This window comes from Enhydra lutris, unplaced genomic scaffold (genome assembly GCF_002288905.1).
Source record: "Enhydra lutris kenyoni isolate GAN:26980312 unplaced genomic scaffold, ASM228890v2 scaffoldscaffold20, whole genome shotgun sequence".
Classification (NCBI taxonomy): domain Eukaryota; kingdom Metazoa; phylum Chordata; class Mammalia; order Carnivora; family Mustelidae; genus Enhydra; species Enhydra lutris.
Window position 1 is genome coordinate 884,525 of NW_019154104.1, and position 24,907 is coordinate 909,431.

Sequence of the window (24,907 nt, forward strand, 5' to 3'; positions counted from 1 at the left end):
CGTCATCAAACTGAGATGTCAAACATTTTCAGTGCATCTACCGAGAGAGGATGGTGATGTGGGAACTCATCGTGGGGGCAGGAGGAGAAGCCAGACAGAAATGATAACTGAGTGTAAGAAGAGTGAGCCACTCCCATTCACCTGTCACAAAGAGCAAGGTCCTGGCTCCGGCCAGCCTTGACGAACATCATCTTGGCACTGAAGAGCAGCTGCTTCATGATGTCTGTGAGCAGCCCTGCATCCACCTCGGGGTTGGTGAGGCCCTGGGACAGCCTGCAGCAGTGCTCGATCAGCTGGTGGCCACAGGCAATGCTGTCCCGATGCAGGTTCAGGATGGCGATGCACAGGGACGCACTGGGGGACTGGCCAGGGTGGAAGAAGAGAGACACACACAGTGAGCTCAGAGACCAGAGCATTCTTCAAATATCACTGGATGGTAGGAGTTACTCTTCTCAGCTCACCAGGCTTGAAATACACTGGAAGCGGGAGCGAAACTTCCATGGCAAAGCAGGAGTGAAACTAAACAATTTTCAGATGCTCTAAGTGGCACTGCTAGCTTCTGTCACCACACTGAGAAGAAGGCAGCTGTGTTTGTGCGTTACCTACTTCTTGGCAATGTCCACATGTTCCCTCCTTTTTCCCACTAGTGCAGGTCCTCCTCATTGCTGGCTTGGACTGTGACAGCTCCCTTGCTGGAAAAGTCTGTGCTTCAAGACTGGACACACTGCTGCTGAATTAATATTCCAAAGCACACTCCAAATCCTTTCATGGTGCCTGATGCTAAACAAGTAAACTTTCCCTACTGCAGAATTCAAGGCCCTGTCCATAAATCGCCCATTTCAATCTTACCTTTTGTTACCTCTCTATGAACACTCCACGTTCCTTCAGATTAAACCATTTCCAGTCCCCTAACCATGCCCTGCAATTTTTGACACTGTGCCTTTGCTCAGATGTTCCAGTTTGGTACTTTTCATCCTCCTACCCTCACTCTCCTTACACTCCCTCCCTGTCCCACTTCTGCCTGTCACACTCCTACCACTCTTCTATCATCTTAAGTGCCACTTCTTCCGTGAAGTCTTTCCTTTTATTTTAAATTTTATTTTTATTATTTATGTATTTATTTATTTTAGGGGAGGGGCGGGGAGAAAGGGAGAGCGAAAATCTTAAGCAGGCTTCACGCTAGGCCTGGATCTCAGAACCCTGAGATCATCACCTGAGCCAAAACCAGGAGTTGGATGCTTGACTGACTGAGCCACCCAGGTGCCCCCATGAAGCCTTTCCTGATCTGCTCTCACACATTTCCAGGATGCTCTTTATCTTTCTGCCTCATTTGGTTTATTTGTCTTAGCTCCTACATTACTACACTGTAAGCTCATGAAGGCCAGGCTGTGTTCACCTATCTCTGCGTTTTTTGCCGTAACTACACATCATAAGAAAACTCAAATGACCATCAAGTTTTATTGCTATTACCTGCTCATAGTAAAATTCACTCCGCACCAGCTCGTTTTCCTCCTCATTCAGATCCAAAATCCATTCTACCTCAGCTGCTTTGGGGACTCTCACCACGGCTGAGTACGGAGGACTTTCACTCTTGGAGCTGTCTGGTGCTGAGAAGAGAAGTGTCATTCATGTGTTGGTCACTGACCAGCAGTCCAGTGTAGCCCCAGCCAGAAAACTGGAGTGAGCTGCATGCAGACACCTGCCTGTTATCGCTCCTTGGTCCCCTTTATTTCTTTTAGATCTCATTAGGTACCTCAAACTTTCTTCTGCAGGAAAGATCAGGGATTACAGTGTCATACAACCCCATTGCTTCAAACAAGAAACTCTGAAATGTACACCCTTCTCAGATGGAGGGCTGAATCATCGGTTATCCTAAAAACTAACCTCAGTGGAAGGATATAAACCAAACTATTACTAGTGATCGCCTAGGGGGAAGGAGGGAGCATTTGGAGGTAGGATGGTGGTGAAAGGGAACCTAGGAGAAAAAAAAAAAGAAATTATCTGCTCAAAATTAGGGACCAAATTCTTTGGTAGCTGGCCTTCTGAATGCTGGAAGCTAATGGGCCAGTACGGTGGGTTAATAGGATAATAAACTCAAAGGGAAACAGCGTAACAGAAATGCCAAGAATTTTCTTTTTTCCTTGGCCTCAGTCAGACTAAGTTGCTATTAAGGGTATCAGTTGCAGCTAAAACAGTGACGAAAGAGCCAACTTGAACATATAAGCAAAGAGACAGAGGAATATGATTCAGCCTTACCTTCTGGTTGTCCTGGATTCTCTTCTGGCACACTGGAAACAGAGGAAGAAAAATGAAATGCCCGAATCCCTTTTCCTCCTCTTTGTTTTGAAGTTGGTATAGAGCACCATTTACATTGTTACCCAAGTAAGAAGAATCAGGGAACCAAACTCTTTTCTGTCCCTCGCCTGTCACAGCCAGTCACTGACCATTTTCTGTCCATCTCTTCAATACCTCCTTAAATGTTCCCATCTCTCTCTCCATCCCTGCCTCAGAGAACGCCCTCATCATTTATAGCTAAAGCCTCTGTAATGGCTTCCCAATTGGTGTCCTTGACTCTGTCAACCTACTCCCTACTTTGCAGCTAGAGCAAGCTTTTAAAAATCCAAATCTGGTCATGTTATGCTTCTGCTTAAAATTGTTTCATAGCTTCTCAGGGTAAAAGTGTTCCAAGTTTGCAGTTTCTGCAGACAAAGCCCTTATGACCTAGCCTGCTTATCTCTTGAGAGCAACTCCCGCCACCCATGACCTGTGCTCAACTCATTAAAGTCCTCCCCACTCTGCCACTGGTTCTGGTCAACTTCAGTTGGCACCACCGAGCATTAAGTCCTGATGCTACAAGTCAGAGGTCAAGTCTAGCACTTGTATGAGAAGCCTGCTGGTCAGTCCCAGCCCATGTGGCCAAAGAGCAAGCTCCAAGCCTTTGGGCCCAAGTCCTCCTGGCTCAGCTGTCAGGTTTCTAAGTCCAAGGCATGCCAGCCAGAACCTCAGCCTATCACCCACATATTTACACTTCCTCCAAGGACCCACATATTCTCCTGCCCCGACTTTTGCAGCTGTCACTCCCACTTCTGGGCATCCCCTTCTAACTTCTCATACCCTAATGCTCAGACAAAATGCCATACCTCTAAGCAACCTTCTGACCATCAGACTAAGCTGTGTGGCTCTACCACTGCACTCAGCCAATGATTCTGTGGTCTGTTTGTTAATGGTCTCCCCACTGAAATGGGGGGTCCTTAAGGAAGAAGTGATTATTGCTGAGTAATCATTGAACGAAAGGATCCCCATCAATACCAACTGCTCATCTCCAATCTCAGCGATACGGCGTATGGGTATTTCCTCTGTCCCTTACCCCTTACCCCAAGGAGGCAATATAAGCATGGCATATCTCTCTTCCTAGGAGATCAGGAATCATCATGGTAAATGATGGCAAAAAATGTTCACATTAAAACAAACTCAATAATGCCACTGGACAGAACATAAAATCAATTTAAGTCTGTAAGCAAAACATGAAGAATTCAAAATAATTAGCTTTTGAGGAGTCGCTTTGGCTCATATTCCCAGAAGGCCTAGAAGCCCTAGTTTCCTTTGCTGCTAGACGTAGTGAGAAAAATGGAGCAACATTAGCCAGCAAACAGTCTTAATCTGTCTTGCCAGAGGTAGAAGTGGTTTCTGAAATTTGTTACCAGGTAAACTATGCATGGGAAGGTGTGGGGGCTCTTCTAGTTGTGGATAACAAGCCAGGATGACTAGCTAGATTAGAACTGAGGCAAGTGATGCTCGAGCAGTCAAGGGGTGTGAACATGTCCCTTTGAATCCAGCTGAGACCAATGGAAACAGGAGTGGCTGAACAACTGGTGAGGTTGCTGGCAAACTAAGATTAATGGCCTCCATCAGGAATCAAGTGTCCTGACCTCAGGGAGAACATTATGTAAGAGCCTTGAGCTCTGCTTCCTTCCTCTCTTAGAAGTTTCTGTGACCAAGGTCAAACGTATTGCTGTAGAGTTAACGGCACTTTAGTGTGCATGTTAAATTAAAACTTGCTGTCATTGTTCCAGATTTGAGATGCTCTCCACAATGAGACTCCAAGACCCCCAACCTTGGGGGAGGGTGGGTGTGTAGAGGTCGTGGAAATAGCGGGCCCACCATAGGACACTCACTCCTTGTTGTAGTAACTATAGCACTGGTCACACACGCGGGTAGGGCTCTCTCTGCAGCCTTCCACCGCCATCTTCTTAGTGGAGCAGGCACTGCACACTAACCGGCCACAGCGGCGACAATGGTGACGCCTATTGAACTGAGGAGTGTCATTGGGAAAAGAAAGAAAAGGGAGGAAGAGCAGGTGAGATTGCAGGAACTGAGTCCACCTGTTAACCCACTATCTTTAGCATCAGCCACCTGTGACTTACTAAGAATACTTACTAAGTATTCTTACTTACTTACTTACTAAGCTGTTTGGGTTTCTATTGAGAAAGAACACCTAGTCCTTGCCTTTAAGAAGCTGACATTTAGAAGTAAGTCTCAGACGGTGGGCAACGGTATCCAAGTTTTGTAATAGTTCCTGACAAGTTCTACCTGTCTGTGGAGGCAATGTGTGAAGACACAGCAAAAATAGTAGGGAAGAAGTGACTTTCTCAGAGGGTGGAAATCACATTTTCATGGCATCGATGATGAGAAAGTGTCCTTTTTTCAAAATGCTTTCATGAGTACTGCCTCATCTCACTATAAGAGGTTGATAGACATATTATACTTCTTTCGCAGATGAGACACAGAGCAATCACATCATCGTTCTCAAGAGCAATCACATCATCGTTGTTCTCATCAGCCCTGAGCTCGTATGCCAGTCAGTAGGGTGGTAAGTACGGTAACATTTGTAACCATTGTTGGGCCTTACAGCTCCACAGGCCAAAAAAATGTATCATCCCTAGAGCATCTGAGACTGAAAAAGTCACACTGGTATTTAGAGGCAGAACTGGGATTAGAACCCAGGTCCTCTGTCTCCAGAGCCAGTACATAAAACCACTACCAGGCCACCTGTCTTACGATGAGAGGGGAGCTAGAAACAAGATCTCCTGGTGTTGGTGACTCCTCCAGCTATACCACTCTGCCTCTATTTAGTCATTTGAGAATAGCAAAGATTTTCGAATTTAAGATTACCTGAGGGTGTCTACCTTCTGTCTCAACCCAGAAAATACAACTGATTTGGCCAAAGTTCAACCCAAAGTCTTGGATTTGGTAGTTCTTGTGAAAATACCCATATCCTCTTAGGGACAGGAGGTGACTGTGAACTCCGGGCTCATGACTGCCAGTTTCCTTTTACTTCCCCTGCAGGCAAAGCTGGAGACCAACGTCGCTCACCATGGTGAAGCGTTCCCTGCAGCAGACCATGCAGATGCTCTCACTCTCGTCGGGCACCCACTGATGCCTGCCAGGGGGTGCTGCTGGGGGGACAAACTCCGGTGGGGGCTGACTCTCTGGGAAGCTCCTCTCCCTTAGACTGGGGGAATGTATAGTGGAGACACCTGGGAGTCAGATCCAAAGTGAGAGGAAAAGGTGATCAATAGTCCAGCTAATAAATGAGGAAGGAATGAGGAAATCAGAATTTCACCGTTTCAAAACCCCTACTGCAATAATACATCCAGCTAGTGGTCACTAATGGCTGACTAGCATCATGAGAGAGACACCTGGACACCGTGTGCCTCCTGATGGAAGGCACACGAGCACTTATCAAATACACTTAATGAAAATATTAAGCCTGAATCATATCAAGCTTCTAGATCTATCAACCAGTGTATTGGATATAAAGAAGACTGAGACCCAGACTGCTGGGTGGCCATCAGTGGAATCTAGCACGTGGGAAGTTCTATAGGACAAATGAGCTAGTTTCTTCTATGGGTGAAAAAGAGGTAGGAGAACCTATTGATTAAAAGAGACCTGAGAGATATTTCAGCTAAATGCCACGTGTGGACATCATTTAGATTTTGATTCTAGAAAAACCAATTCTAGAAATATATTAATGAGACAACTGGGGAAATGTGAACACTGACTGGATAGCTGGTAATAACAAGAAATCATTCGTTTCTTTTTAGGTGTGATGATGATGTTATGGTTTTGTTTTGTATATATCCTTACCTTTTAGAGATATATACTGATACATTTTTTTTTAAAAGATTTTATTTATTTATTTGACAGAGATCACAGGTTGGCAGAGAGGCAGACAGAGAGAAAGGGGAAAGCAGGCTCCCTGCTGAGCAGAGAGCCTGATGCGAGGCTCGATCCCAGGACCCTGAGACCATGACATGAGCCGAAGGCAGAGGCTTAACCCTCTGAGCCACCCATGTGCCCCTATACTGATACATTTATAAACAAAATCATATGATACCCAGGATTTGCCTCAAAATAACCCGGAAGCAGCACAAGGGTATAATGGAACAAGAATGGCCACTTTGAGATGGTAATTATTGTAGTTGGGCTGTAGGTATATAAGACTTCAGTACACTATTCTACTTTTGTATATTGGAAAATGTCCACAATAAAAGCTAAAAAAGGGGCATGTGGGTGGCTCAGTGGGTTAAGCCTCTGCCTTTGACTCAGGTCATGATCTCTGGGTCCTGGGATCCAGCCCCGGTTCAGGCTCTCTGCTCAGCGGGGAGCCTGGTTCCCCCTCTTTTTCTGCCTGCCTCTCTGCCTACTTGTGATCTCTCTCTGTCAAATAAATAAATAAAATCTTAAAAAAAAAAAAAGCTAAAAAAATAAAAGAGTAAACCATAGGTGCTCAGGCTGCCATATGCAGGTGCATGAGGTGTTCATATACCTCTAAGTCTAAGCCCTTCCTACCTACCTACCTACCAGGTTCGCTGGGTACTGTAAAGCATGGCTAATTTTCAAAGTATGGCCATGAAATACCAGTCTCTGCTTAATGGTATCTAAGGAAGTTTCTTGTCATCTAGCAGAGCAAGACTGGCAGGTCATGGAAAAAGAGAACAGAAAAACACACTGACTCTTTGCAGCACCCATAGATCTGCCCCCCCCCACCACCCCCGAATCCCACTCCTCCTCCTGCTGGCAAAACAAACACTTGCTGAAGCTTCCTCTGAGGACTGTAGGCCACAGTGCAAGGGGCCAGGGACTGGGGGAGAAGGGTGGTGGTGGAAAGGGGTGATTAAGACACGGCCGAGGCCTTTAAGGAGCCTGTACCCTGTGCAGGTGACAGACATAAATAACGGACTTGCAGCAGAGGGCTGGAATGTTCATAAGCTCTGAGGACACTCTATCCTCCCTAGTTGCAGAGTCTGTATTTGTGCATTTGCCTACCAAAATTTACTTGTAATCTCAAAATCAGTATCCGCAGGGCCTTTGTAGACATGGGCAGAGTGAATAATTTGAGTCGCTTGATATGCAGGTTCTCCTCTGAGCACGAACAAGGTGATGTTCTGCTTTCTTCTTTCAGCTCTCATACAGAGGTGAGCAGAGAATGGAGATGGTGGAGGACAGCATGGGGTGGTTCAAGAAGCCCCGGCTCTCGGGCGAGCTGGACAGGGGCTGATCCCAAACTCCCATGAGGCACTCATTAATGGGTTTGCCTCAGGCAAGTCACTTTAACATTTCTAAACCCCTTTTCCTCTTTGGTAAAATAAAATAAAATCTACTAGGATGACTCGTTTTCAATTTTAATTTCAATCTAAGTGACAGACAGAAAGACATACAACACATTTTCCCTACGAGTAATGGTTCAGTATTTGCTAATACAGTGTTTGCAGAGATTTTACAGAAATAGGACTACAAATGATGAGAATCGATTGTTAAATTTTCTTGGATATAAAAAGCTGGAATGAATCAAGAAAAACAGTAAGAGTATCATAACTAAAAGTGAAAAAAGAGGCAAAGGAAAGTCAAAATCAGGCAAGTTTGAACTAAACCATAGATTAACTCTCAGAACCTGTTCTTACCAGGAGCCGCAGCGGCAGAAAACTCTGCTGATGGGGATCTAGACAAGGTCTCGAGGTCTGAAGTCTGACCGACTTCCGAGAGGTGAGTCACAGAATCTGGAGAGAGGGAAAATGCTGACAAAATATCATCCTACCATAAGCATCTTTACTCATTCTGCTAGGCCTTTAATTTAAAGCCCTGTTGCTCTGCTGATTGTCATTCCATGATTGTACCAAGTGTACAAAGCATGGCACAGGTACTTCCAAGGTAACAGAAAGCATGTTTCTTCAACTTCTCAAAAAGCAAACTATGTTTAGATGCATGAAATAATGAAGTAGCTGTTAGGATTTCACAAAATAAATCTAAAAATGCCCAAAGGGAAATAGAAGACATTGAAATGATGGCCCTGGAGGATAGAGAGTAAGAGAAACAAAAAGCTGTCTGGGAACATCAGCCTACATTTATTTCATTTTCTTCATTCTGGAAGAGGCTTGGCTCACATAGTAGGGGGATCTGATGTGCTCCTGGAAGAGCACATTCCCTCAGTACAGAATGATGGTAGGTAAGAGTCCACTGTGCCAAAGCCAGACAGAGACCACGCTCAGCATGCTTGGTTTCCCAAATCTTTATATTTGTGCAGTGGTAATCTACCATACTTTAATTTTGGTTACCCTGCCACTTCCTCCAGGGCCAAGAGGTCTCCTGCATAGCAAAGAGCTATCTCTCTGGAAGGGTATTCCTTTCACTCTTGATCAACTCAAAATAATAAGAGAAGACAAATTATAACTAAGGATGCGGTATGGTGTTTTCTCCTCTAGCTGGAGGCCCCATTAGGATGTTGGCAGTTACCTGATCGTTTCTCTCTCAGAGAGTATGGGAAGTCCAAGGCTTTTCCCGCATATCTGGAGAGCAGTGAGTCAACGTCATCCATGGTGAAGCCAATCTCCTGCCCAGCCAGCAGCTGGTGCAGTGTCTGCACAGCCACAGTGGCCCAATCCACTTTCATGTTCATGAGTAGCTGCTCCAGCATGAGGAGGGGGTTAGAGGACAAGTGGGAGTAGCTGGCCCGGTGTGGCTCAGGTAGGGTCAGCAGAACCTGTTTGGAGGGTAGACCCATAGATTAAAGAAAATAGTACACACGTTTCAGAAGAAATCCAAGGTTCTTACTGGATCAGGGACCAAAGGTAGATGACCAGCTACCAGGGCTGGGGAGTAGTCTTTCAGGAAGCAAGGCTGAAGTCCTATTTCAATCTTCCAGGAGGCAAGCAACAAGTACTTCAGGTACCTTTTACCTAGATGAAATGTTGGCTAACTTCCTCTGTAAGGGGTCAGATAATTCATATTTTAGGCTTTATGGGCCATGAAGTCTCTGTGGCAACTACTCAGCTCTGCCAGTGTGGTGTGAAAGTAGCCATAGGCCATATGTAAGTAAATGAGTGCACACACTTATATTAAAAAATATCTGGGGCGCCTTGGTGGCTCAGTGGGTTAAACCCTCTGCCTTCAGCTCGGGTCATGATCCCAGGGTGCTGGGATCGAGCCCTGCATCAGGCTCTCTGCTCAGCGGGGAGCCTGCTTCCTCCTCTCTCTCTGCCTGCTTCTCTGCCTACTTGTGATCTCTGTCTATCAAATAAATAAATAAAATCTTAAAAAAAAAAATCCGATTCACAAAAGCAGGCTGAGGACTGGATTTGGCCCACAGGTGGCACCTCCAAGTATAGCTGAACTCTACCTGATCCTTAAAGCCACTACTTTAACCATCTGAGGCTTATTAGAATGAGCAACATAAAGTAGTATTAGTAGGCTGCCTGAACCTAGCACCTCCAGTGTCCTGCAGGTAAATGATGTCTCTACACTCCTAGAGACTGTTATCACTAGGCTTGAAATATGTTCACTGGTTCTGCTCATTGCCAATTTTCAAGGATTCCCCCTATTTAGTTATAGTGCATCAAAAAACAAAAAAAGGGCATTTTCTTTAGGAACATTTTATGTAGTAGAACTCTTAACAAGTGGGCCGGTAGTCATACTGACGGTTCTCCCAGCACTCATTCTATTCATGGGACAAGTTCCATACTCATTGAGTGAAAGACATGACTGCCAATCAGAATCATCAGAACAGTGTCCGAGGGCCCTAATTCTCCCCAACCCCCCTCTTTTCTAGATTACTTCTTCTAGCTTGTAATTTCTTCTATTAGTGTCTCCAAGGTTACACATCAAAGGTAAGAACCTCATTACCTAGAGAATTAACTCTTTCTTCTTTAGCAAGATGAGGTTATTAAGTAGTTTGATATCCTTCCTCAGAATCTCTTTGGAAGATAGCCAGGCCCTGTCCCAAGAGATTCAGTTTTTTTTTTTTAATTAACATATAATGTATTATTTATTTCAGGGGTACAGGTCTGTGATTCATCAATCTTACACAATTCACAGTACTTACCATAGCACATACCCTCCCCAATGTCCATCACCCAGCCACCCCATCGCCCCCACCTCCTTCCCCTTCAGCAACCCTCAGTTTGTTTCCTGTGATAAGAGATTCAGTTTTAATTGATCTGGGGTAAAGGTTAACGATTTTTTTTTAAAGTCCAGGTGATTCAAAAAAAAAAAAAAAAAAAAAAGAAAACTGATTTAGGGGACCTGGGTGGCTCAGTTGGTTGGGTGACTGCTTTCAGCTCAGGTCATGATCCTGGAGTCTCGGGATTGAGTGCCGCTTCGGGCTCCCAGCTCCACAGGGAGTCTGCTTCTCTCTCTGACCTCCTCGCTCATACTCTCTCTCACTGTCTCTCTCTCAAATAAATAAATGAAATAGTAAACTAAACAAAACAAAACAAAAACCACTGATCTAGCAGATACCAGGGAAACCACAAAGGGAACTTAAAAGGGCCACTTGGAACTCACTTTGGAGGGGCGCCTGGGTGGCTCAGTGGGTTAAAGCCTCTGCCTTCGGCTCAGGTCATGATCCCAGGGTCCTGGGATTGAGCCCCACATCTGGGCTCTCTGCTCAGCAGGGAGCCTGCTTCCTCCTCTCTCTCTCTCTCAATCTGCCTGCCTCTCTGCCTACTTGTAATCTCTCTCTGTCAAATAAATAAATAAAATATTAAAAAAAAAAAAAAAAGAACTCACTTTGGAGACAAGGTAGTAAGAGAATGACAACCCCTAAGGGACGCAGAAGTGGGCTGCTGGATAAAGGTTTTATATAGCATAGGCCAAGAATGGCAAGTGTCTAGGAGAAGAGCCACTGAAAGGTTAAGTTCTGAAGCAGGAGCTGGGCCAGTGGTCTCTCCCCAAGGCATGCCTTCCCAACTCCCCCTTTCCTTCCTGACCTTAGATCCCATATACAGTGCCTGGATTTCACGGTGTTGGACAGCAGTCAGTTCTCCGTAGAAGTGCGTGGTGAGGTAGTTGGCCAGGAAGTGAGAAGCGGCCAAGCTAGGGTGCTGGTTGAGGGATTGCTCTGTGACCTCAAGGCACATTGTGGGATCAGGAATTCTTCGCAGGAGCTGTTGTAGGAGAAGGGTAGAGGAGAAAGGTAAGGCTCATAAAGAACTCAGTCCAGCCTTATTTGGGAATGGAACATTTAGGTTTATTAATCTTGGACTAATCCCTTCTCTGCACTCTTTCTTTCACCACCCCTGCAGCTTCACAAATGATGACTGTGACCAGAGTTTAGCAAAATCCTGGACCCAGCTGACCATCTCGCATGAAAGACAGGGCTGGGCACCTTCCAATGAAGATGACTATGATCTTCTTGAGGCCAAGAAGGACTCCCAAAGGACACGAAGTGGCAGATCTGAGATTGCAAATGCTTTGCGTGGTATTTAGCATAAACAAAGTCTTCTGATTTGACTAACCTTTTTGTCTTATTCCAAAAGAAAAATGGCAAGAGATGGAAGCTTACTTGCAGAGCCTTTTCATGATCTCCTCTTTCTAGAAGGTGGAGAAGATGCTTTTGATGTAGGCTGACTAAATGCTCTCTTGGAATAGGGTAGAGGCCGCCCCACTCCTCACACAGTCCATATTCCTGGAAGCAAATACACACAGCTTCAATCCCTTTGATCACTGACTTTGTCACATCCAGCTTTTGACTGATTTCTCTCAGCAGTCTTGAGTCTGCTAAAGCCCCAGGAAAGTTTGGTTAAGTGCTGATGGGAACTTCGCTCTGGGATTAAAGTGGGCTTGTAAACTCAAAGGACTAGAGTGGCAATGGAGTTATGTAAATGATTAAAGTAGGTTGCTGATTAATGGTATCACTTTTCTCTGAGATCTAACATAAAAAAGAAACAGATGGCATGAAGTGACTGACACCTTGTGTTAGTCCTGGGGCGATATTAAGAAAGTGGGGAGGACTAAGACTGTCCAAAGGAGAAAGTGCTGAGTAATGGATAGAGTTGTTCAATCAGTATATTGTACAATGAAACTACTATATCACTAAATGTCAATTATACTAGAATTAAAATAAAGAACAAAACAAAACACAAAGGAGAGAGTGCGTACCCAGCTCTGATTGTTGTCATGTGAATGTGCAAGCCCAGTGTTGCCAAACGTCAAAAAAAACAATAAAATTTTTTTTAAATCAAAAAACTTCCCTATTTTAAAATGTTGGCAATGAAGTTAACATGAAAAAATAAAAACGTGGCAGACCAATACTGCATGGGTCAAACATACATGCTGGGCATTGGATTCTGTCCATGTCCCTGTTTGCTACTCCCCACCCCCAATCTGTGAACCTTGGATTAAAGTTTTAGAAAATGGAATTTCCAAGGCTTTGCCTGAGTATTTTACTATGGTGTCTTCTGGAATGCCCTCCCCACAACTCTGACTGGGGCCACCTTGTTCAGGATGTTTCTTTGTTTTTCAGGCTACATCAGGTGCCCTGCCTGTGCTCCCACCACAGTCTGGGTTTACTTCTGTCAGCTGATATTTCGCAATCATCTAGGGATGTGTGTCACAATAAAGGTTTCTTCAATGCATGAACATCTGAATGAGTACATCCACATTTTGAACTATGGTATATGGGCTCGTTAAAGAATAAATAAAATTCTATTTGGCATTCAAATGTTCAATAAACATATGAAAAGACATTTTCATATGTCATAATCAAGGTCATTAGTAATCATGGAAATGTAAATTCGAGCATGAGATACCATTCTACTGGCACAGAGGACAATGCTGGACAATACCATATCCTTATGATATTTGGTAAGAGGAACTGCAAGCGGTCTACTGAGCTGAAGAGCAATTTGTAATGTCTCAGTAAAGGTGAGGATGCTCACGCCCAGTGATTAAACAATTCCACCAGTAGATCTACATTCTGTACTCAGCGTACGGAGTGTAGGGTGATAGTACAAATGCATCCATTGCATTATTCTCTACACTTCTCCCTCTGTTGGTAAATTTTACCCACACAAAAAGAAAAAAGAATGTGACGTAATTACAAAAAAATGTGGACACTGATACATGGAAAGGAGTCTACAGTCAGGTAGGGAGCTGCAACTCTGAGAAAGGGAAAAAGGGGAATACCACTCAGGAAAATAGTACCTTTGCTTCTAGAATCATGTTCATGACAATTGATGGGTCCTCAATGCAACAGTTCCTCAGGCTCTGCCAGTCACACCACACTGGGGTAGACTGCAAACCTAGAATCTAAGGAAAGATAGGAAGAGCTATTAAACCACACTTCAGCTTCCCCCTCTATGAACATTCAAACTCATCGGAGTTTCCAGGGATGGGCCACCCCTAGGTTTCTGTCCCAATGTCAAGCTGTCAAAACTTGCCAGGAGAAGAGGAGAATTAAAGCAAATGGAAAAATCAGCATAAATTTTACATTTGCTATGCAGCCATACCACTGAAATCTATCTCCCTGGGCCTCTTGATCTTGAATATAACACACATCCTGAAATAATCTTTCATTTTCAAACTGTCATGTCTATGTAGCCTTTCAAAATGGCTCTTGACATTTAAAACAATCTTTAAAAAAGACATAATAAAGATTAAGATCTGTAAGAACTCTTGAAAAACAAGGAACACATAACAGACATAAAACATGCACAAAACTCAAGTACACATGTGAAAGAGGCTTTGCAGACTGTTATTACTATCCTTGTTTGATGCACACATATTTAAAATTACAAAAGGAAAATAACAGGAAATAGAGGTAAGGTCTCTTTTCATTGTTCACCCAAGAACAGAAGCCAGATGCAGGACAAAAGCCAGGCCCAGATCATCTGTTTCTTAAAGTCCAGCATCACTTGAGAAAAGGCTGGAGTTGGTAATATGGTGGGAAGCCTATTTCCTTCTTCTTGATGCTGGGAACCATACCTTCTGATACACCCGCAGCTCTGCCAGCTTTCTCTGTAGCTCACACTTCAGTCCGTCTTGGACAGTTGTATCCGAGATGCAGTATGCCAAGATCTCCAAGCACCACTCCAGGGGCCACCTGTCCACAAGCTGTAGGGTTAGCCGACTTCGCAGAGATGCGTCCTTCACAGGGAACAGGAACTGCCAACCCTCTTTGTCTACAAGACAAAAAGATGTCCAGAGGTAGCAAGCCTGGCACTGGAAGAGCTCAAAAGTCCAGGCTACTCCTTAAGAGAAGGGCTTTGTTCAATTTCATAAAACAGGAGCTTGGATTCTTAAGATCCTTCTGACGTTAATTAATTTTTATACTTAGAACCATTATATGAAAAGGAGAAATGCTATATGCCCTCATGTTTCTCTTTTTGCATACTTAATCACAGTCATGAGACTTTCTGAAAAGAGAGAGAAAAGGAGACAGGAGAGGAAGAAAAAGGAAGAAAGGGAGAAGGAAGGAATGAAGGAAGAAGAGACGGAAGAACAGATGAAGCTCTCCACGTTTTGTGATAGCACTGGGTCAGACTCAGACTGTAGGTGGAACTTTGAGTGTTCCCTGCAGTTTCTGCCCTGTGTCATACAGAACTCTTCAAAGTTATTTCAGGTAAACCAGTATGACCCCCTCCATGCCCTCTGTCATAATTACTCAGTAGATCTTCTCTCCTACACCCATTTCACAGATCTGAAAACAGACTCAAAACAGTTAAGACTGCACAGCCAGTCACTGGATTTCTCCACCTTCTCCTGGAGGGATTTTCTCCTTTCTGCAGGGCAGTCAAGCCCCTGCCTGAGAAGCCATTTCCTACGGCATGCCCAACTCTTGTCCCTGCTCAGTGGAGTGTTACAGGTCATTGCCCTCAACTCCCTTAAAAGCTCTTTGGGAGTTTTCATTTATTTTTCTCAGAGCAAAAAGGTGGTTTTATTAAAGCATGGGGACAGGGCCTGGCAGCAGAAAGAGATGCCTCATTGGGAGCTTTTAAAATAGGGGTAGTCGAACAGGCCCACAGTCTCTTTTGTTTTTAAGATTTTATTTTTAAGTAATCTCTACACCCAACATGGGGTTTAAACTCACAACCCCGAGGTCAAGAGTTGCACGCTCTACTGAGGGAGCCAACCAGGAGCCCCCAGTCTGTTTTTACGTATAAAGTTGTGTTAGAATATATCCACACTCATTTGTTTATGTATTATCTCTGGCTGCTTTCATGTTCTAATGGCAGAGTTGAGTAGTTGCAACCGAGATTGTATCGTCTCCGAAGCCCTTTAGAAAAAAAGTTTGTTAGCTCCTGTTTTAAAGTCAACATTTGCCTGAATTCCAGCTTGGGCTTCTGGGGGTTTGGCTCAGATATCTGTACTTTATAGAATTTTCCAATGATTCTGGTAAGCAGTGTTGAGGATACTGGCTATGAGTGCCTGTCCTGAAGTTAGATGGAGGGTGCCTGGATGGCTCAGTCAGTTAAACAGCTGCCTTTTGCTCAGGATTGAGTCCCGCATCGGGCTCCCCGCTTTGACAGGAGTCTGCTTCTCTCGCTCCCTCTGCCTCTGCCCCTCCCCACTACTCCTGCTCTCTCTCTCCATGTGTGTGCTCTCTCAAATAAAGAAAGAAAGAAAGAAAGAAAGAAAGTAAGTAAGTTAGATGGGAGTGGGGTTCTAAGCTCTGCTGCAGCACTTACTATCCTGGGCAAGTCTCCTATTCTCTGAGCCTCAGTTTCCTTTTAATATGATGAGATTATCGTGGCAGCTTTCTCTAGAGTTATTGGGATCAAATGCAATGACAGACTCATTGAATGCTCAACGTTATTAGCACCAGGGAAGGGGGGGCACAGCCTTCTGCTCACCACATGCCGCAGCACAGCTCAGGACTGCATCTTTTACGTTGCTCAAGTCGTCCATGTCTCGCCCATACACTTCTGTGAGCTGAAGGGCTCGGGGCCAATCTCTGGCTACCAGGGCTTCCTCGAAGGCCTCTGTGAGCACTTGTAGGGCACTGGGAGAGTGTAGGCCCAGGAGGACGGTAGAGAGACTGGCCCGGCCACAGAGACTCGCTGCCAGGCTCTGCCCCTGCTCGTTGGACCGTCGTAGTGGCTCCCAGGTAGCCAGGAGGGAGGCCTTGAGCATAGGGAACTGTTCTAGGAGGCGCTCACACTCCTGAGCTACCTGCTCTGCACTCAGAGGCACCTCCCTGCGGCCACGAAACTCCTTCCATGACAAGCTGGGCTTGGTGAGCTTTGGCCCCTGGGAAGCCCCCAGACAGGCCACTGTGGCCAGCAGCTTTGAGCGAGACTTAAGGAAGGCCAAGGCAGAGGACGTAAGGGCTGGGAGTGATGACTCCCTTGGGGAGGAGCGGGGCTTTCTCTCCACTGTGGAATTCCCAGTTGGCTTTGGTGAGCCCAGTGTAGAAAGTGGGAGGTCTTCCAGGCACTGGGAGGTATGTAGCTGGACAAGGACGCCCAGGTGGGTCAGAAGGGATGACGTCTGCTGGCTTTGCTGGGAAGAGCAAAGGGCAAGAGGCTCACAGCAGCAGTTCACGATGACTTTCGGCACACTCAGGCTGAGCCCCTCTCGGGCCAGAAGGGCTGCCAGCCTGGAGGGAGAGAAGCAGAGGAGGCACAAAACCTGAGCGCACACGCATATTACCCAAGCTCAGAATTCGTTTGTTTATACAATCAAATGTAAATGTAGACTCTTTAATTGTTACTCTTAACTCTCTCTTTTCTCCTCACATGAACGCCAGCCTAACAGACACCCTGCTCTGCTCTCAATATCTCACTTGATATTCTATCTGGGAGATCTGTCCACATCCCTCTACCGAGAGACCCCCTCATTCATGTTTATATCTACATAGTACTCCATTATGGGTTGAGCCATAATTTATCTAGTCTTCTATTACTGAACAGTGGATTTTTCTTACCTGTTTCTATTACATATAAGACTAGAACAAAATGACTTTGTATATATATAATTTTTCATGGCTCAGGAAAGCCACAGGGTACATTTCCCCATGTGGATTGCTAAGTCAAAGGGTATACAAATTTGTTCTTTTAAATAAATATGGACAATCTGTCTTCCCACAGGGGTTGTATCAATTTATATCTCACCAGCAGTCTTTGAGAAAGCTTGTTTTCCTATAGTGTGCCAACTAATGAGTTATCCAATTTTTGGATTTTTGCTTATTCATAAGTGAAGATTAATCCCTTAATTTTATGCTCGTAATATAAATGTTGGTAGAGGTGGTGAAACAGAAAGAAATGAGGCAGACTGAAATTGAAGTTTAATGTAGCAAGAGTAAACAAAAATTAAGGGAAAAGTCTGAAAGAAATCCCCACTCTCTGTACTGAACTCAAGCACAACCCCACTGAGCCCTGGCATTCCTTAATGAAACGAAAACAGTTCTAAGAAGGCCCATCCGTGCTTAAGTCCCACAGAGTAGCTCCTACCTGTCTGGCGGAACTTGTCGCTCAAGTAGGAGGTGTGACACAAGTTGGGAAGAGCTCTGTTGCAGGAGAACAAATGGATTTCCCACCTTGACCTCCAAGTGATCTGCAAAGATAAAGTGACTTTTGTTTTCACCACTGACCAGAACAGCTCAGAGCCCTGTTCCCCAGAATTAATAAAAAAAGGGTAATGTCAAAATGAAGACTACATTGAGGGGTACCTGAGTGGCTCAGGTCATGATCTCAGGGTCCTGGAATAGAGCCCTGAGTCTAGGTGGGGAGCTTCCTTCTCCCTCTCCCTGCCATCCCTGCTCATGCTCTCTCTCAAATTAAAACAAACAAACAAACAAACAAAAAACCTTAGGAAAAAAAAAGAGTACACTGAGAGCCCTTCTGTTGATATTTTCTATGTAAAGGGTATTCTCGACAGGACCCTGATTGCAAGTTTACAACTTATTATGCTCTAAAGACTTCCAACTACAGCAGACTTTAGTGGGTAGGTCTAGCCACAAACAGCTCATCCTGCTCTCTTCACCATGACTAAAGTGCAGGCAACACTTGCTCTGCGGACTGAGATAAGAACCTGGCCCTCATGTTACAGCTTGATCCTCTCCCAGTCCTCAAATCCATGACAGTCTGAGAGAGGTATTTTTTGTCATTAATGCAATCAGAATTTACTGAGTACTCCCATGTGCTATACAGTTGTACTGGGCAGTAGGGAGACAAGGATGAGTAAAACACACAGATAAGTAAGAGTGGACTCTATAAATCTAGTGTTCATGGCTACTGCTGTACCCACAACCTCTCTCTTTTTTTTGAGAAGGGGTGGGAGTGAGCAGAGGGAGAGAGAGAATCTCAAGCAGGATCCATGCCCAGTGTGAAGCCCAGCGTGAAGCCCAGTGTGGGGCTCGAACTCACAATGCTCAGATCGTGACCTGTGCCGAAACCAAGAGCCGGACACCCAACCAACCAAGGCACATAGGCGCCCCAGTACCTAGAACCTCTTTTGTTGTGCACCCTTCCTCTTCCCTGCTCTAAACACTGGGCCAGTCATGACTCCAGCTCCTCTCTCGTGACTCACCAGACTCAGAGCTCAAGCTCTGAAGGAGAACTGTAGCCATGGTGCTGCAGTAACTGAAAAAGGTGCCCATGTAGTCAGTCTGCTGGCTGCCTGCTGGGGTGTGCTTGCCCAAGTTCTTCTGGAGGAGCTGAGTCTGGATGTGCACAGGGTGGGCCTCAGCCTCTGGAGCTTTCTGGGCTGCCTGCTCCACCAGCGAGGACAGTGGAGTACTCCGGGGCTCTGGAAGGAGTTATGACAGGAGAAGGGATGGAAGCGTTAGTCTCTGCTTCCGGCTCTGATCAACAGGGCCTTCGTTAGCTTAAGTGCTACACTTACAAGGTAGCTATAAAATCCTACACTGGTTGCCTGTATGAGTGATTCTCAGCCAGGAAAGCTTTGAGTATAGAAAAATCAGGGTGGAGAGTCCTGTTTTCACCCCAGTGTCTTTGGGGTGGAATGGCTCTGTGGAGAGCAATGGTAATCTTTTAGCGAAGGTTGATCAATATTTACTAAGTACCATCCGGGTGTATTCCTCATTAAAAGTCAGGAAGATGTATCAGCTAATGGAGCATGAAGCATCCCTTCACTTGAGTAGGGGAGAATCAGGTGGAGTTAGCACATCAGAGGCAAGCCCTGACGAACGAGGGGGCCGTAAGAGCCCAGTCCCGGAGTGCTCAGCCTCTGCTCTAAAGTGCTCCACTCCTGGCTCTTTCCTCTCCCTCGGTCAGCCCTCATCTGCTGCCACGCGTCGGGCCCATACCTGGCAGCTGTAGTCCCTCTCTCAGGGACTGGAGGACCCGATCCAGCTGCTGCGAGAGGGCGGCACGGCTGGCCACACAGTCCTCGGTGAGGCTGGGCCAGCACAGCTGAAGCAGCTCAGCCACGCTGCACCTCGGAGGGCCCGCTCCCTTTTCTTCTACACTCTCTGTGGGAAGCAAATGAGAAGAGTGAACTCTGATGCGGACCTAATATTCCACACCTAGGAATCAAGAGAAAAAGAGAGAAATGCAGCTCACCTGGTTTAGTTTGTCCGGCTGACGTAAGTGGGTAATTGAGGATCTTACTGATTTGCTGAAGAATGACCGGAAAACCTCGAATGCCATCAGCATTGAGAACCACGTGGTCTAGCCGTCGACCTGGAAACGGATCGAAAGAAGAGGGAATGCAAGACAAAATCAAGCACTTTCAAAGATTGATACTCAGTCCTGTATTTACTTACAAAAATTTTATCTTCTCCAGTGTTAGGGAGGAAATATATGCTGTGCCGTTCTGGGTGACAACCAGTTTACCTGGCTTATTCCATGCCTGAGGTTCCAGAGCGACCTTCAGCATGATGCCTCCACTGTCAACAGCAGCAGACCCAGCATCTTAGGCACTCCGCTGGAACTGCTGTCCTAGGCCAATCACTTCTTGTGAATTTGCCTTGGTCATGCCCTCAGCTGAGAACCTGAGCTCGGATCGTATCTATCTTCTCTCTTTGCTTAAAGTGGCATCTTGACACCCTGACTAGATTGAACAACTCTATGGATAAAGATTATTCCTTATATCTCTCTTGTACCCCCTACACTTCAGATAATCTGGAAATATAGTAGGTACTAAATTAATTCCTAACTGATTGACATGAAACCATCTCAGCTATTAACATTCTGAGTAATACCTCCTTTCATTTTCAAGTAGGAGTACTAGGTGAGAGGGAGGGAAATTGTGTGATAAAAACAGCATTGCACATGCCACAGCAGACTTTCTTAAAAGGACGATGTGAACATTAAAGGACATTTTAACCAACAACTCAGAAGTGATGTGCAGGGGTGTGCAGAAAAGAGGTACCGCAGCAGGCCTACGATCACTATCCTTTGAAAGTCTTGCTTGCAAACTTGCCGTTGGTTGGCAGCTGCAAACGTTGACTGGTAAATGGTTTCTGACATGGATATAAAATGAGCCAAAGAACACCTGCTTTCCTTTTGAGAGTCTAGAATTTTGGTACATGCGGGGCAGAGATGGCGCCCCATAAAAGCCTTGGGCGTTGAGTCTCTAATGAGCACCCTCGTACACACTTGTCACAACTACCGCTGGAGGAATTAAGCACAGCCTGTGTGACTCCACAGGGAGAAGACTCTGGGAAGCTGTGCCTGGTTTCCTTCAGACTTTATCCCATGAGACTTTTCCCTTTGCTGATTTTGCTGCATATCTTTTTGCTGAAATAAATTTCAGCCATGAGTATGACTATATGCTGAGTTCTATAACTTCTAATGAATCACTGAGCCTAGGACTGGGTATCCTGTCATGACCTATTCACCGTTCTTCTCTTCATATTACTGACAGAGGGTTGCTGTTTCCAATGTTTGGTGTGTGTATCAAGGATGCATAGAATGGAACTTTGCCTAATCCTTTCTTCGTATTCTTCTACCTTCATATACTAGATTCCTCCAGGAATTCCATATACACATTCTGGGACATTATTAACCTCAAGATATAATCCTCCCTCTAGCTGTGATCCATGAATGATTCCCTTATGCCACATTTACAAATTCAAGACTGTTCTGGGTTTTAGGTTACGTGGGGTTCATTCTGGCAGGGGCATGCAGTCTAAAGGCACAATTTCCATTTATATAATTTTTTAAAAAAGATTTTATTTACTTATTTGACAGAGAGAGAGAGATCACAAGAAGACAGAGAGGGAGGGAGAAGCAGACTCCCCGCTGAGCAGAGAGCCGGATGCGGGGCTTGACCCCAGGACCCCGAGATTTCAACCCGAGCCGAAGGCAGAGGCCCAACCCACTGAGCTACCCAGGCGCCCCTCCATTTATACAATTTTTGAATATATATTTCGTCTTTGAATTTATCTATAATTTCCCTAAATGAGTGCAGATTGCCAAGTCTATTAAAAAGATAAGTGTCTCAGACTATATTTAAACCACCAGACTGGACATGAGGAAATTAACTAATACTCCTTTCTCCCTGTCCCCAGTCAGTATTTTCTTCTTATGCAGTTTATCAAGCATCTCAGAAACCCATCCCCTCATTGGAGAACAAGAAATAAAGCTGAAGAAGCACACTCACCCCGGCTCTCAAGGCTAATGTTCAGACGTCGTTCAGCTGTTTCCAAGAGCTGCTTGCAGGTTTTCCAGAGCTGGCACTGAGAGCAAGCAAGGTCAAATGCAGCCATGGCAGGGGGACTGAGGTCTTCCAGAACCTCTCTCAGGGGAGCAGTGGGTTCCACCAGGGAATTGCTTATCCAGAAGTCCTCCTGGAGCGTGGGGATGGGTTCTCCAGACGTGCTGAGTAACTTGTCAGTCACATCAGAGATGGAGTAAAATACCATCCCTGGACACCCAGAGGTGGAATAAAAAGCAAGAGGTTAACATGATTCTCACTATTTTCATTCTGAAAAATAGTTACCTAAAAAAAAAAAAAAGTTTGAGATCCTTCCGCACAAGATTATCTTCTGTACGTATTACCACCATCATTACAGCCTGCTCTTATGGACTCAAAACAATGTTATGAAAAGGCAGACCCAGAGAAACTCAAAGTGGTCAAGATGACTGGGGGCTTCTTCCTAATGGGATCTAAAGGTAGGTTGAGAAAGAACGAGGTATATTTGTGTGTGCTAATCAGAAACAATCTCTAAAACACATTGCTAAAAAAAAACAGGTAGAAAATGGGACTTACTGTTAAGAACGCATTTATATTACAAACAAAAAAGATATGCAGATATTCTTTTGAAGAGGTATGGTGAATTTCTGGGAGAACGCAGAAGGAGCAATCTGTGACGGTAGTTGATGTGCAGAGCCTGGATGACTAAGAGATGTGGAAATGTGGGGCAGGTTCCACTTTCAAGAAACCATGAAAGGATGGGCTTCTGCAGTGCCGTCCACGTTGGGCACTAACACCTGTGAATCCTATGCCATCAATGTTATACACAACTTCACTTTAAAGAAAAGTGAAGTGATATGTTTTATCCTGGAATAACTACATAGGAAGGAAATAAACTCCCAACCATTTCCCAAAGCCCAAGCCAGTGGCCATCAGAACACATGGGGGAAACAGCATTCACACCCTCCAGTTTAAACCCCATAGGACGAGCTGAACGGAGCAGCTCAAGTGGCAGGGATGGGACCACCAGGGTCAGGGAAGTTGGGCCACAACTAGAAATGGACTCTGCGTGTGTCAGCATTGCTATTTTTCAGGTGCTATGCCTACCTGCATGAGGAACCTATGATTTGCATGGCTGTTCCCTCACCCCCCACCTCCCCCGCACCTGCTGCTGCAGCGTTGCCAATGGCCTGTAGCGTGGAGCGGCCGCTGCCTGTTCTTCGAATGGTGCTGCTACCACCATCGGAATTCTGGTTTTCAATCTTGTGCTCTACCCGGGACAGCTCCTGGATCACCTCCTGGTAGCGCTCCATGAACATCAACTCCCCTGAGCTGGGTGAGGACTTCAGGTTGAACATGAACACCACCTGTCACAGGAAGAGGAGTGGGGGTTGTGCTGGGTCCCCGCTGAGTTAGGGAATCTAGAGATAGGAGATCTTGCCTAGCATTAGAGTATGGCTCTGAGACATATGCTTTGGAGGCTTGTGAGAGCACCTAATATTAGAAGAATAGATCAAATACAGAAATTATTCATAAGACTTAGCAAGAAAGCCGCTATGGCCCCCACAGAAAATAGGCAAAAGACGTGATAGTTTCCAAGAAAAAATGCATATGACTAATTACATATGACTAATACATAGATGAAAAATGTTTTCCCTTACTAGTAATCCAGGGAATTTAAGTTAACATTAATACCATTCTGCATCTATCACAATGACAAAGTAAAAACAAACCATCATGGAGTGCTGGTAGGATGCACTGTCACAATCTTTTTTTGAAAAGCAATTTGACAATCTACAAAGCTTAAAAAATGTTTTTATTCTTTCACTTAGTAATTTTTATGAGAAACTCTCTTAAGGAAATAATTCAAAAGACTTAATGCTCGAAGGTGATAATCTACAAGGTTGAAAAGAACTGAATGTTGACTAGCAGGGAAATGGTCAAATGCACCTACTTGATCAGACTACTGTGAGGTCACTAAACCCAATGACAAGGCAAATGCAAAAAAGGTCCTAAATAAAGGTATAGATTCAACATAATTTTGGTTATATAAAAGTCATTCATAACTTGGAAAAGTATTGGCAAAAATATACTTTACCTTTAATATCGGTTGTTCTGGATAATAGGGTTAATACTTAATATTTTTTGGTAATTTCTTGTAATATGCATGACTTATTATATAACCAGGTTAAGAAAACAGGGATTTTTATTAAAAAAAAAAAAAAAAAAAAAGATCAAGGTCCCAGCAAAGGAAGAGGAGGCGAGGACTTTTAGGAATAAAGCCTTGGAGGGGGTAAGGGTGGGGGGGAGGAGGGTCCCAGCTGAATTCCTCTCTGAATTTGGGTGTAAAAAGGTTGGCAGGGGTCCTGTTCTCCCACAGAGGTTCAGAATTATTATCATTTAAGGCTGGGATCTAAAATGATTAGAGGAAGTTGAACAAAGATTCTTCCACCACCTAGATTTCTCCATTTATTTCTCAACAACTGAACGCGAATGAAAGAAAAATTCTGACCTATTTGTTAAGGGATCAGCACAAGTGTAATAAAAATACCAAGAGAGTTTTAAAAACCAGAAGAGTAGGCTTTTATGCCATTAAATTTAAGCAATTTTTAGTAGAGGATTCTTGTATCTCTTACAGCTTGTACATAAACCTCTTAACATTTCCATGAGGTAGGACAAGCAGATATTACACTTAATTCCAATTTTCAAATAAAGATATGCAATTTCTGAGAGTGTAAGAGTCTTTCTGACTTTTATTCCTTGTGCTTTTTCCTATAGAACATGATGAACATTCTAGTTTGGTAGTCCCCTATACTTGTATAGAATTAGCATTTTAGTTATTATTAAAAATTGTCTGCATCTGAGCCTCGGTGGCTCAGTTGTTAAGTGTCTGCCTTTGGCTCAGGTCATGATACCAGGGTCCTGGGATCCAGTCCTGTATCGGCCTCCCTGCTCAATGGAAAGCCTACTTCTTTCTGTGCCTCTGCCCCTGCTGGTGTTCCCTCTCTTGCTGTGTCTTTCTCTTTAAATA

At 44.7% G+C, this 24,907-nt stretch overlaps 1 protein-coding gene across 1 annotated transcript in view; it reads right to left on the reverse strand.

Annotated features, from left to right (window-relative positions):
• LOC111148524 (zinc finger FYVE-type containing 26) overlaps nt 1-24,907 on the reverse strand; it is a 63,382-nt gene that overhangs the window by 17,098 nt on the left and 21,377 nt on the right. Inside the window, exons 15-32 of the mRNA XM_022505150.1 lie at nt 23,042-23,243; nt 21,844-22,107; nt 19,800-19,919; nt 19,544-19,708; nt 18,805-19,023; nt 17,727-17,829; nt 16,128-16,873; nt 14,260-14,456; nt 13,480-13,584; nt 11,840-11,962; nt 11,265-11,441; nt 8,794-9,040; nt 7,965-8,060; nt 5,374-5,537; nt 4,176-4,312; nt 2,257-2,288; nt 1,471-1,607; nt 142-362 (exon numbers count right to left, since the gene is read on the reverse strand). Coding sequence (XP_022360858.1) covers nt 142-362; nt 1,471-1,607; nt 2,257-2,288; nt 4,176-4,312; nt 5,374-5,537; nt 7,965-8,060; nt 8,794-9,040; nt 11,265-11,441; nt 11,840-11,962; nt 13,480-13,584; nt 14,260-14,456; nt 16,128-16,873; nt 17,727-17,829; nt 18,805-19,023; nt 19,544-19,708; nt 19,800-19,919; nt 21,844-22,107; nt 23,042-23,243 — 3,455 coding nt within the window. The remainder of the gene's footprint in view (nt 1-141; nt 363-1,470; nt 1,608-2,256; nt 2,289-4,175; nt 4,313-5,373; nt 5,538-7,964; nt 8,061-8,793; nt 9,041-11,264; nt 11,442-11,839; nt 11,963-13,479; nt 13,585-14,259; nt 14,457-16,127; nt 16,874-17,726; nt 17,830-18,804; nt 19,024-19,543; nt 19,709-19,799; nt 19,920-21,843; nt 22,108-23,041; nt 23,244-24,907) is intronic.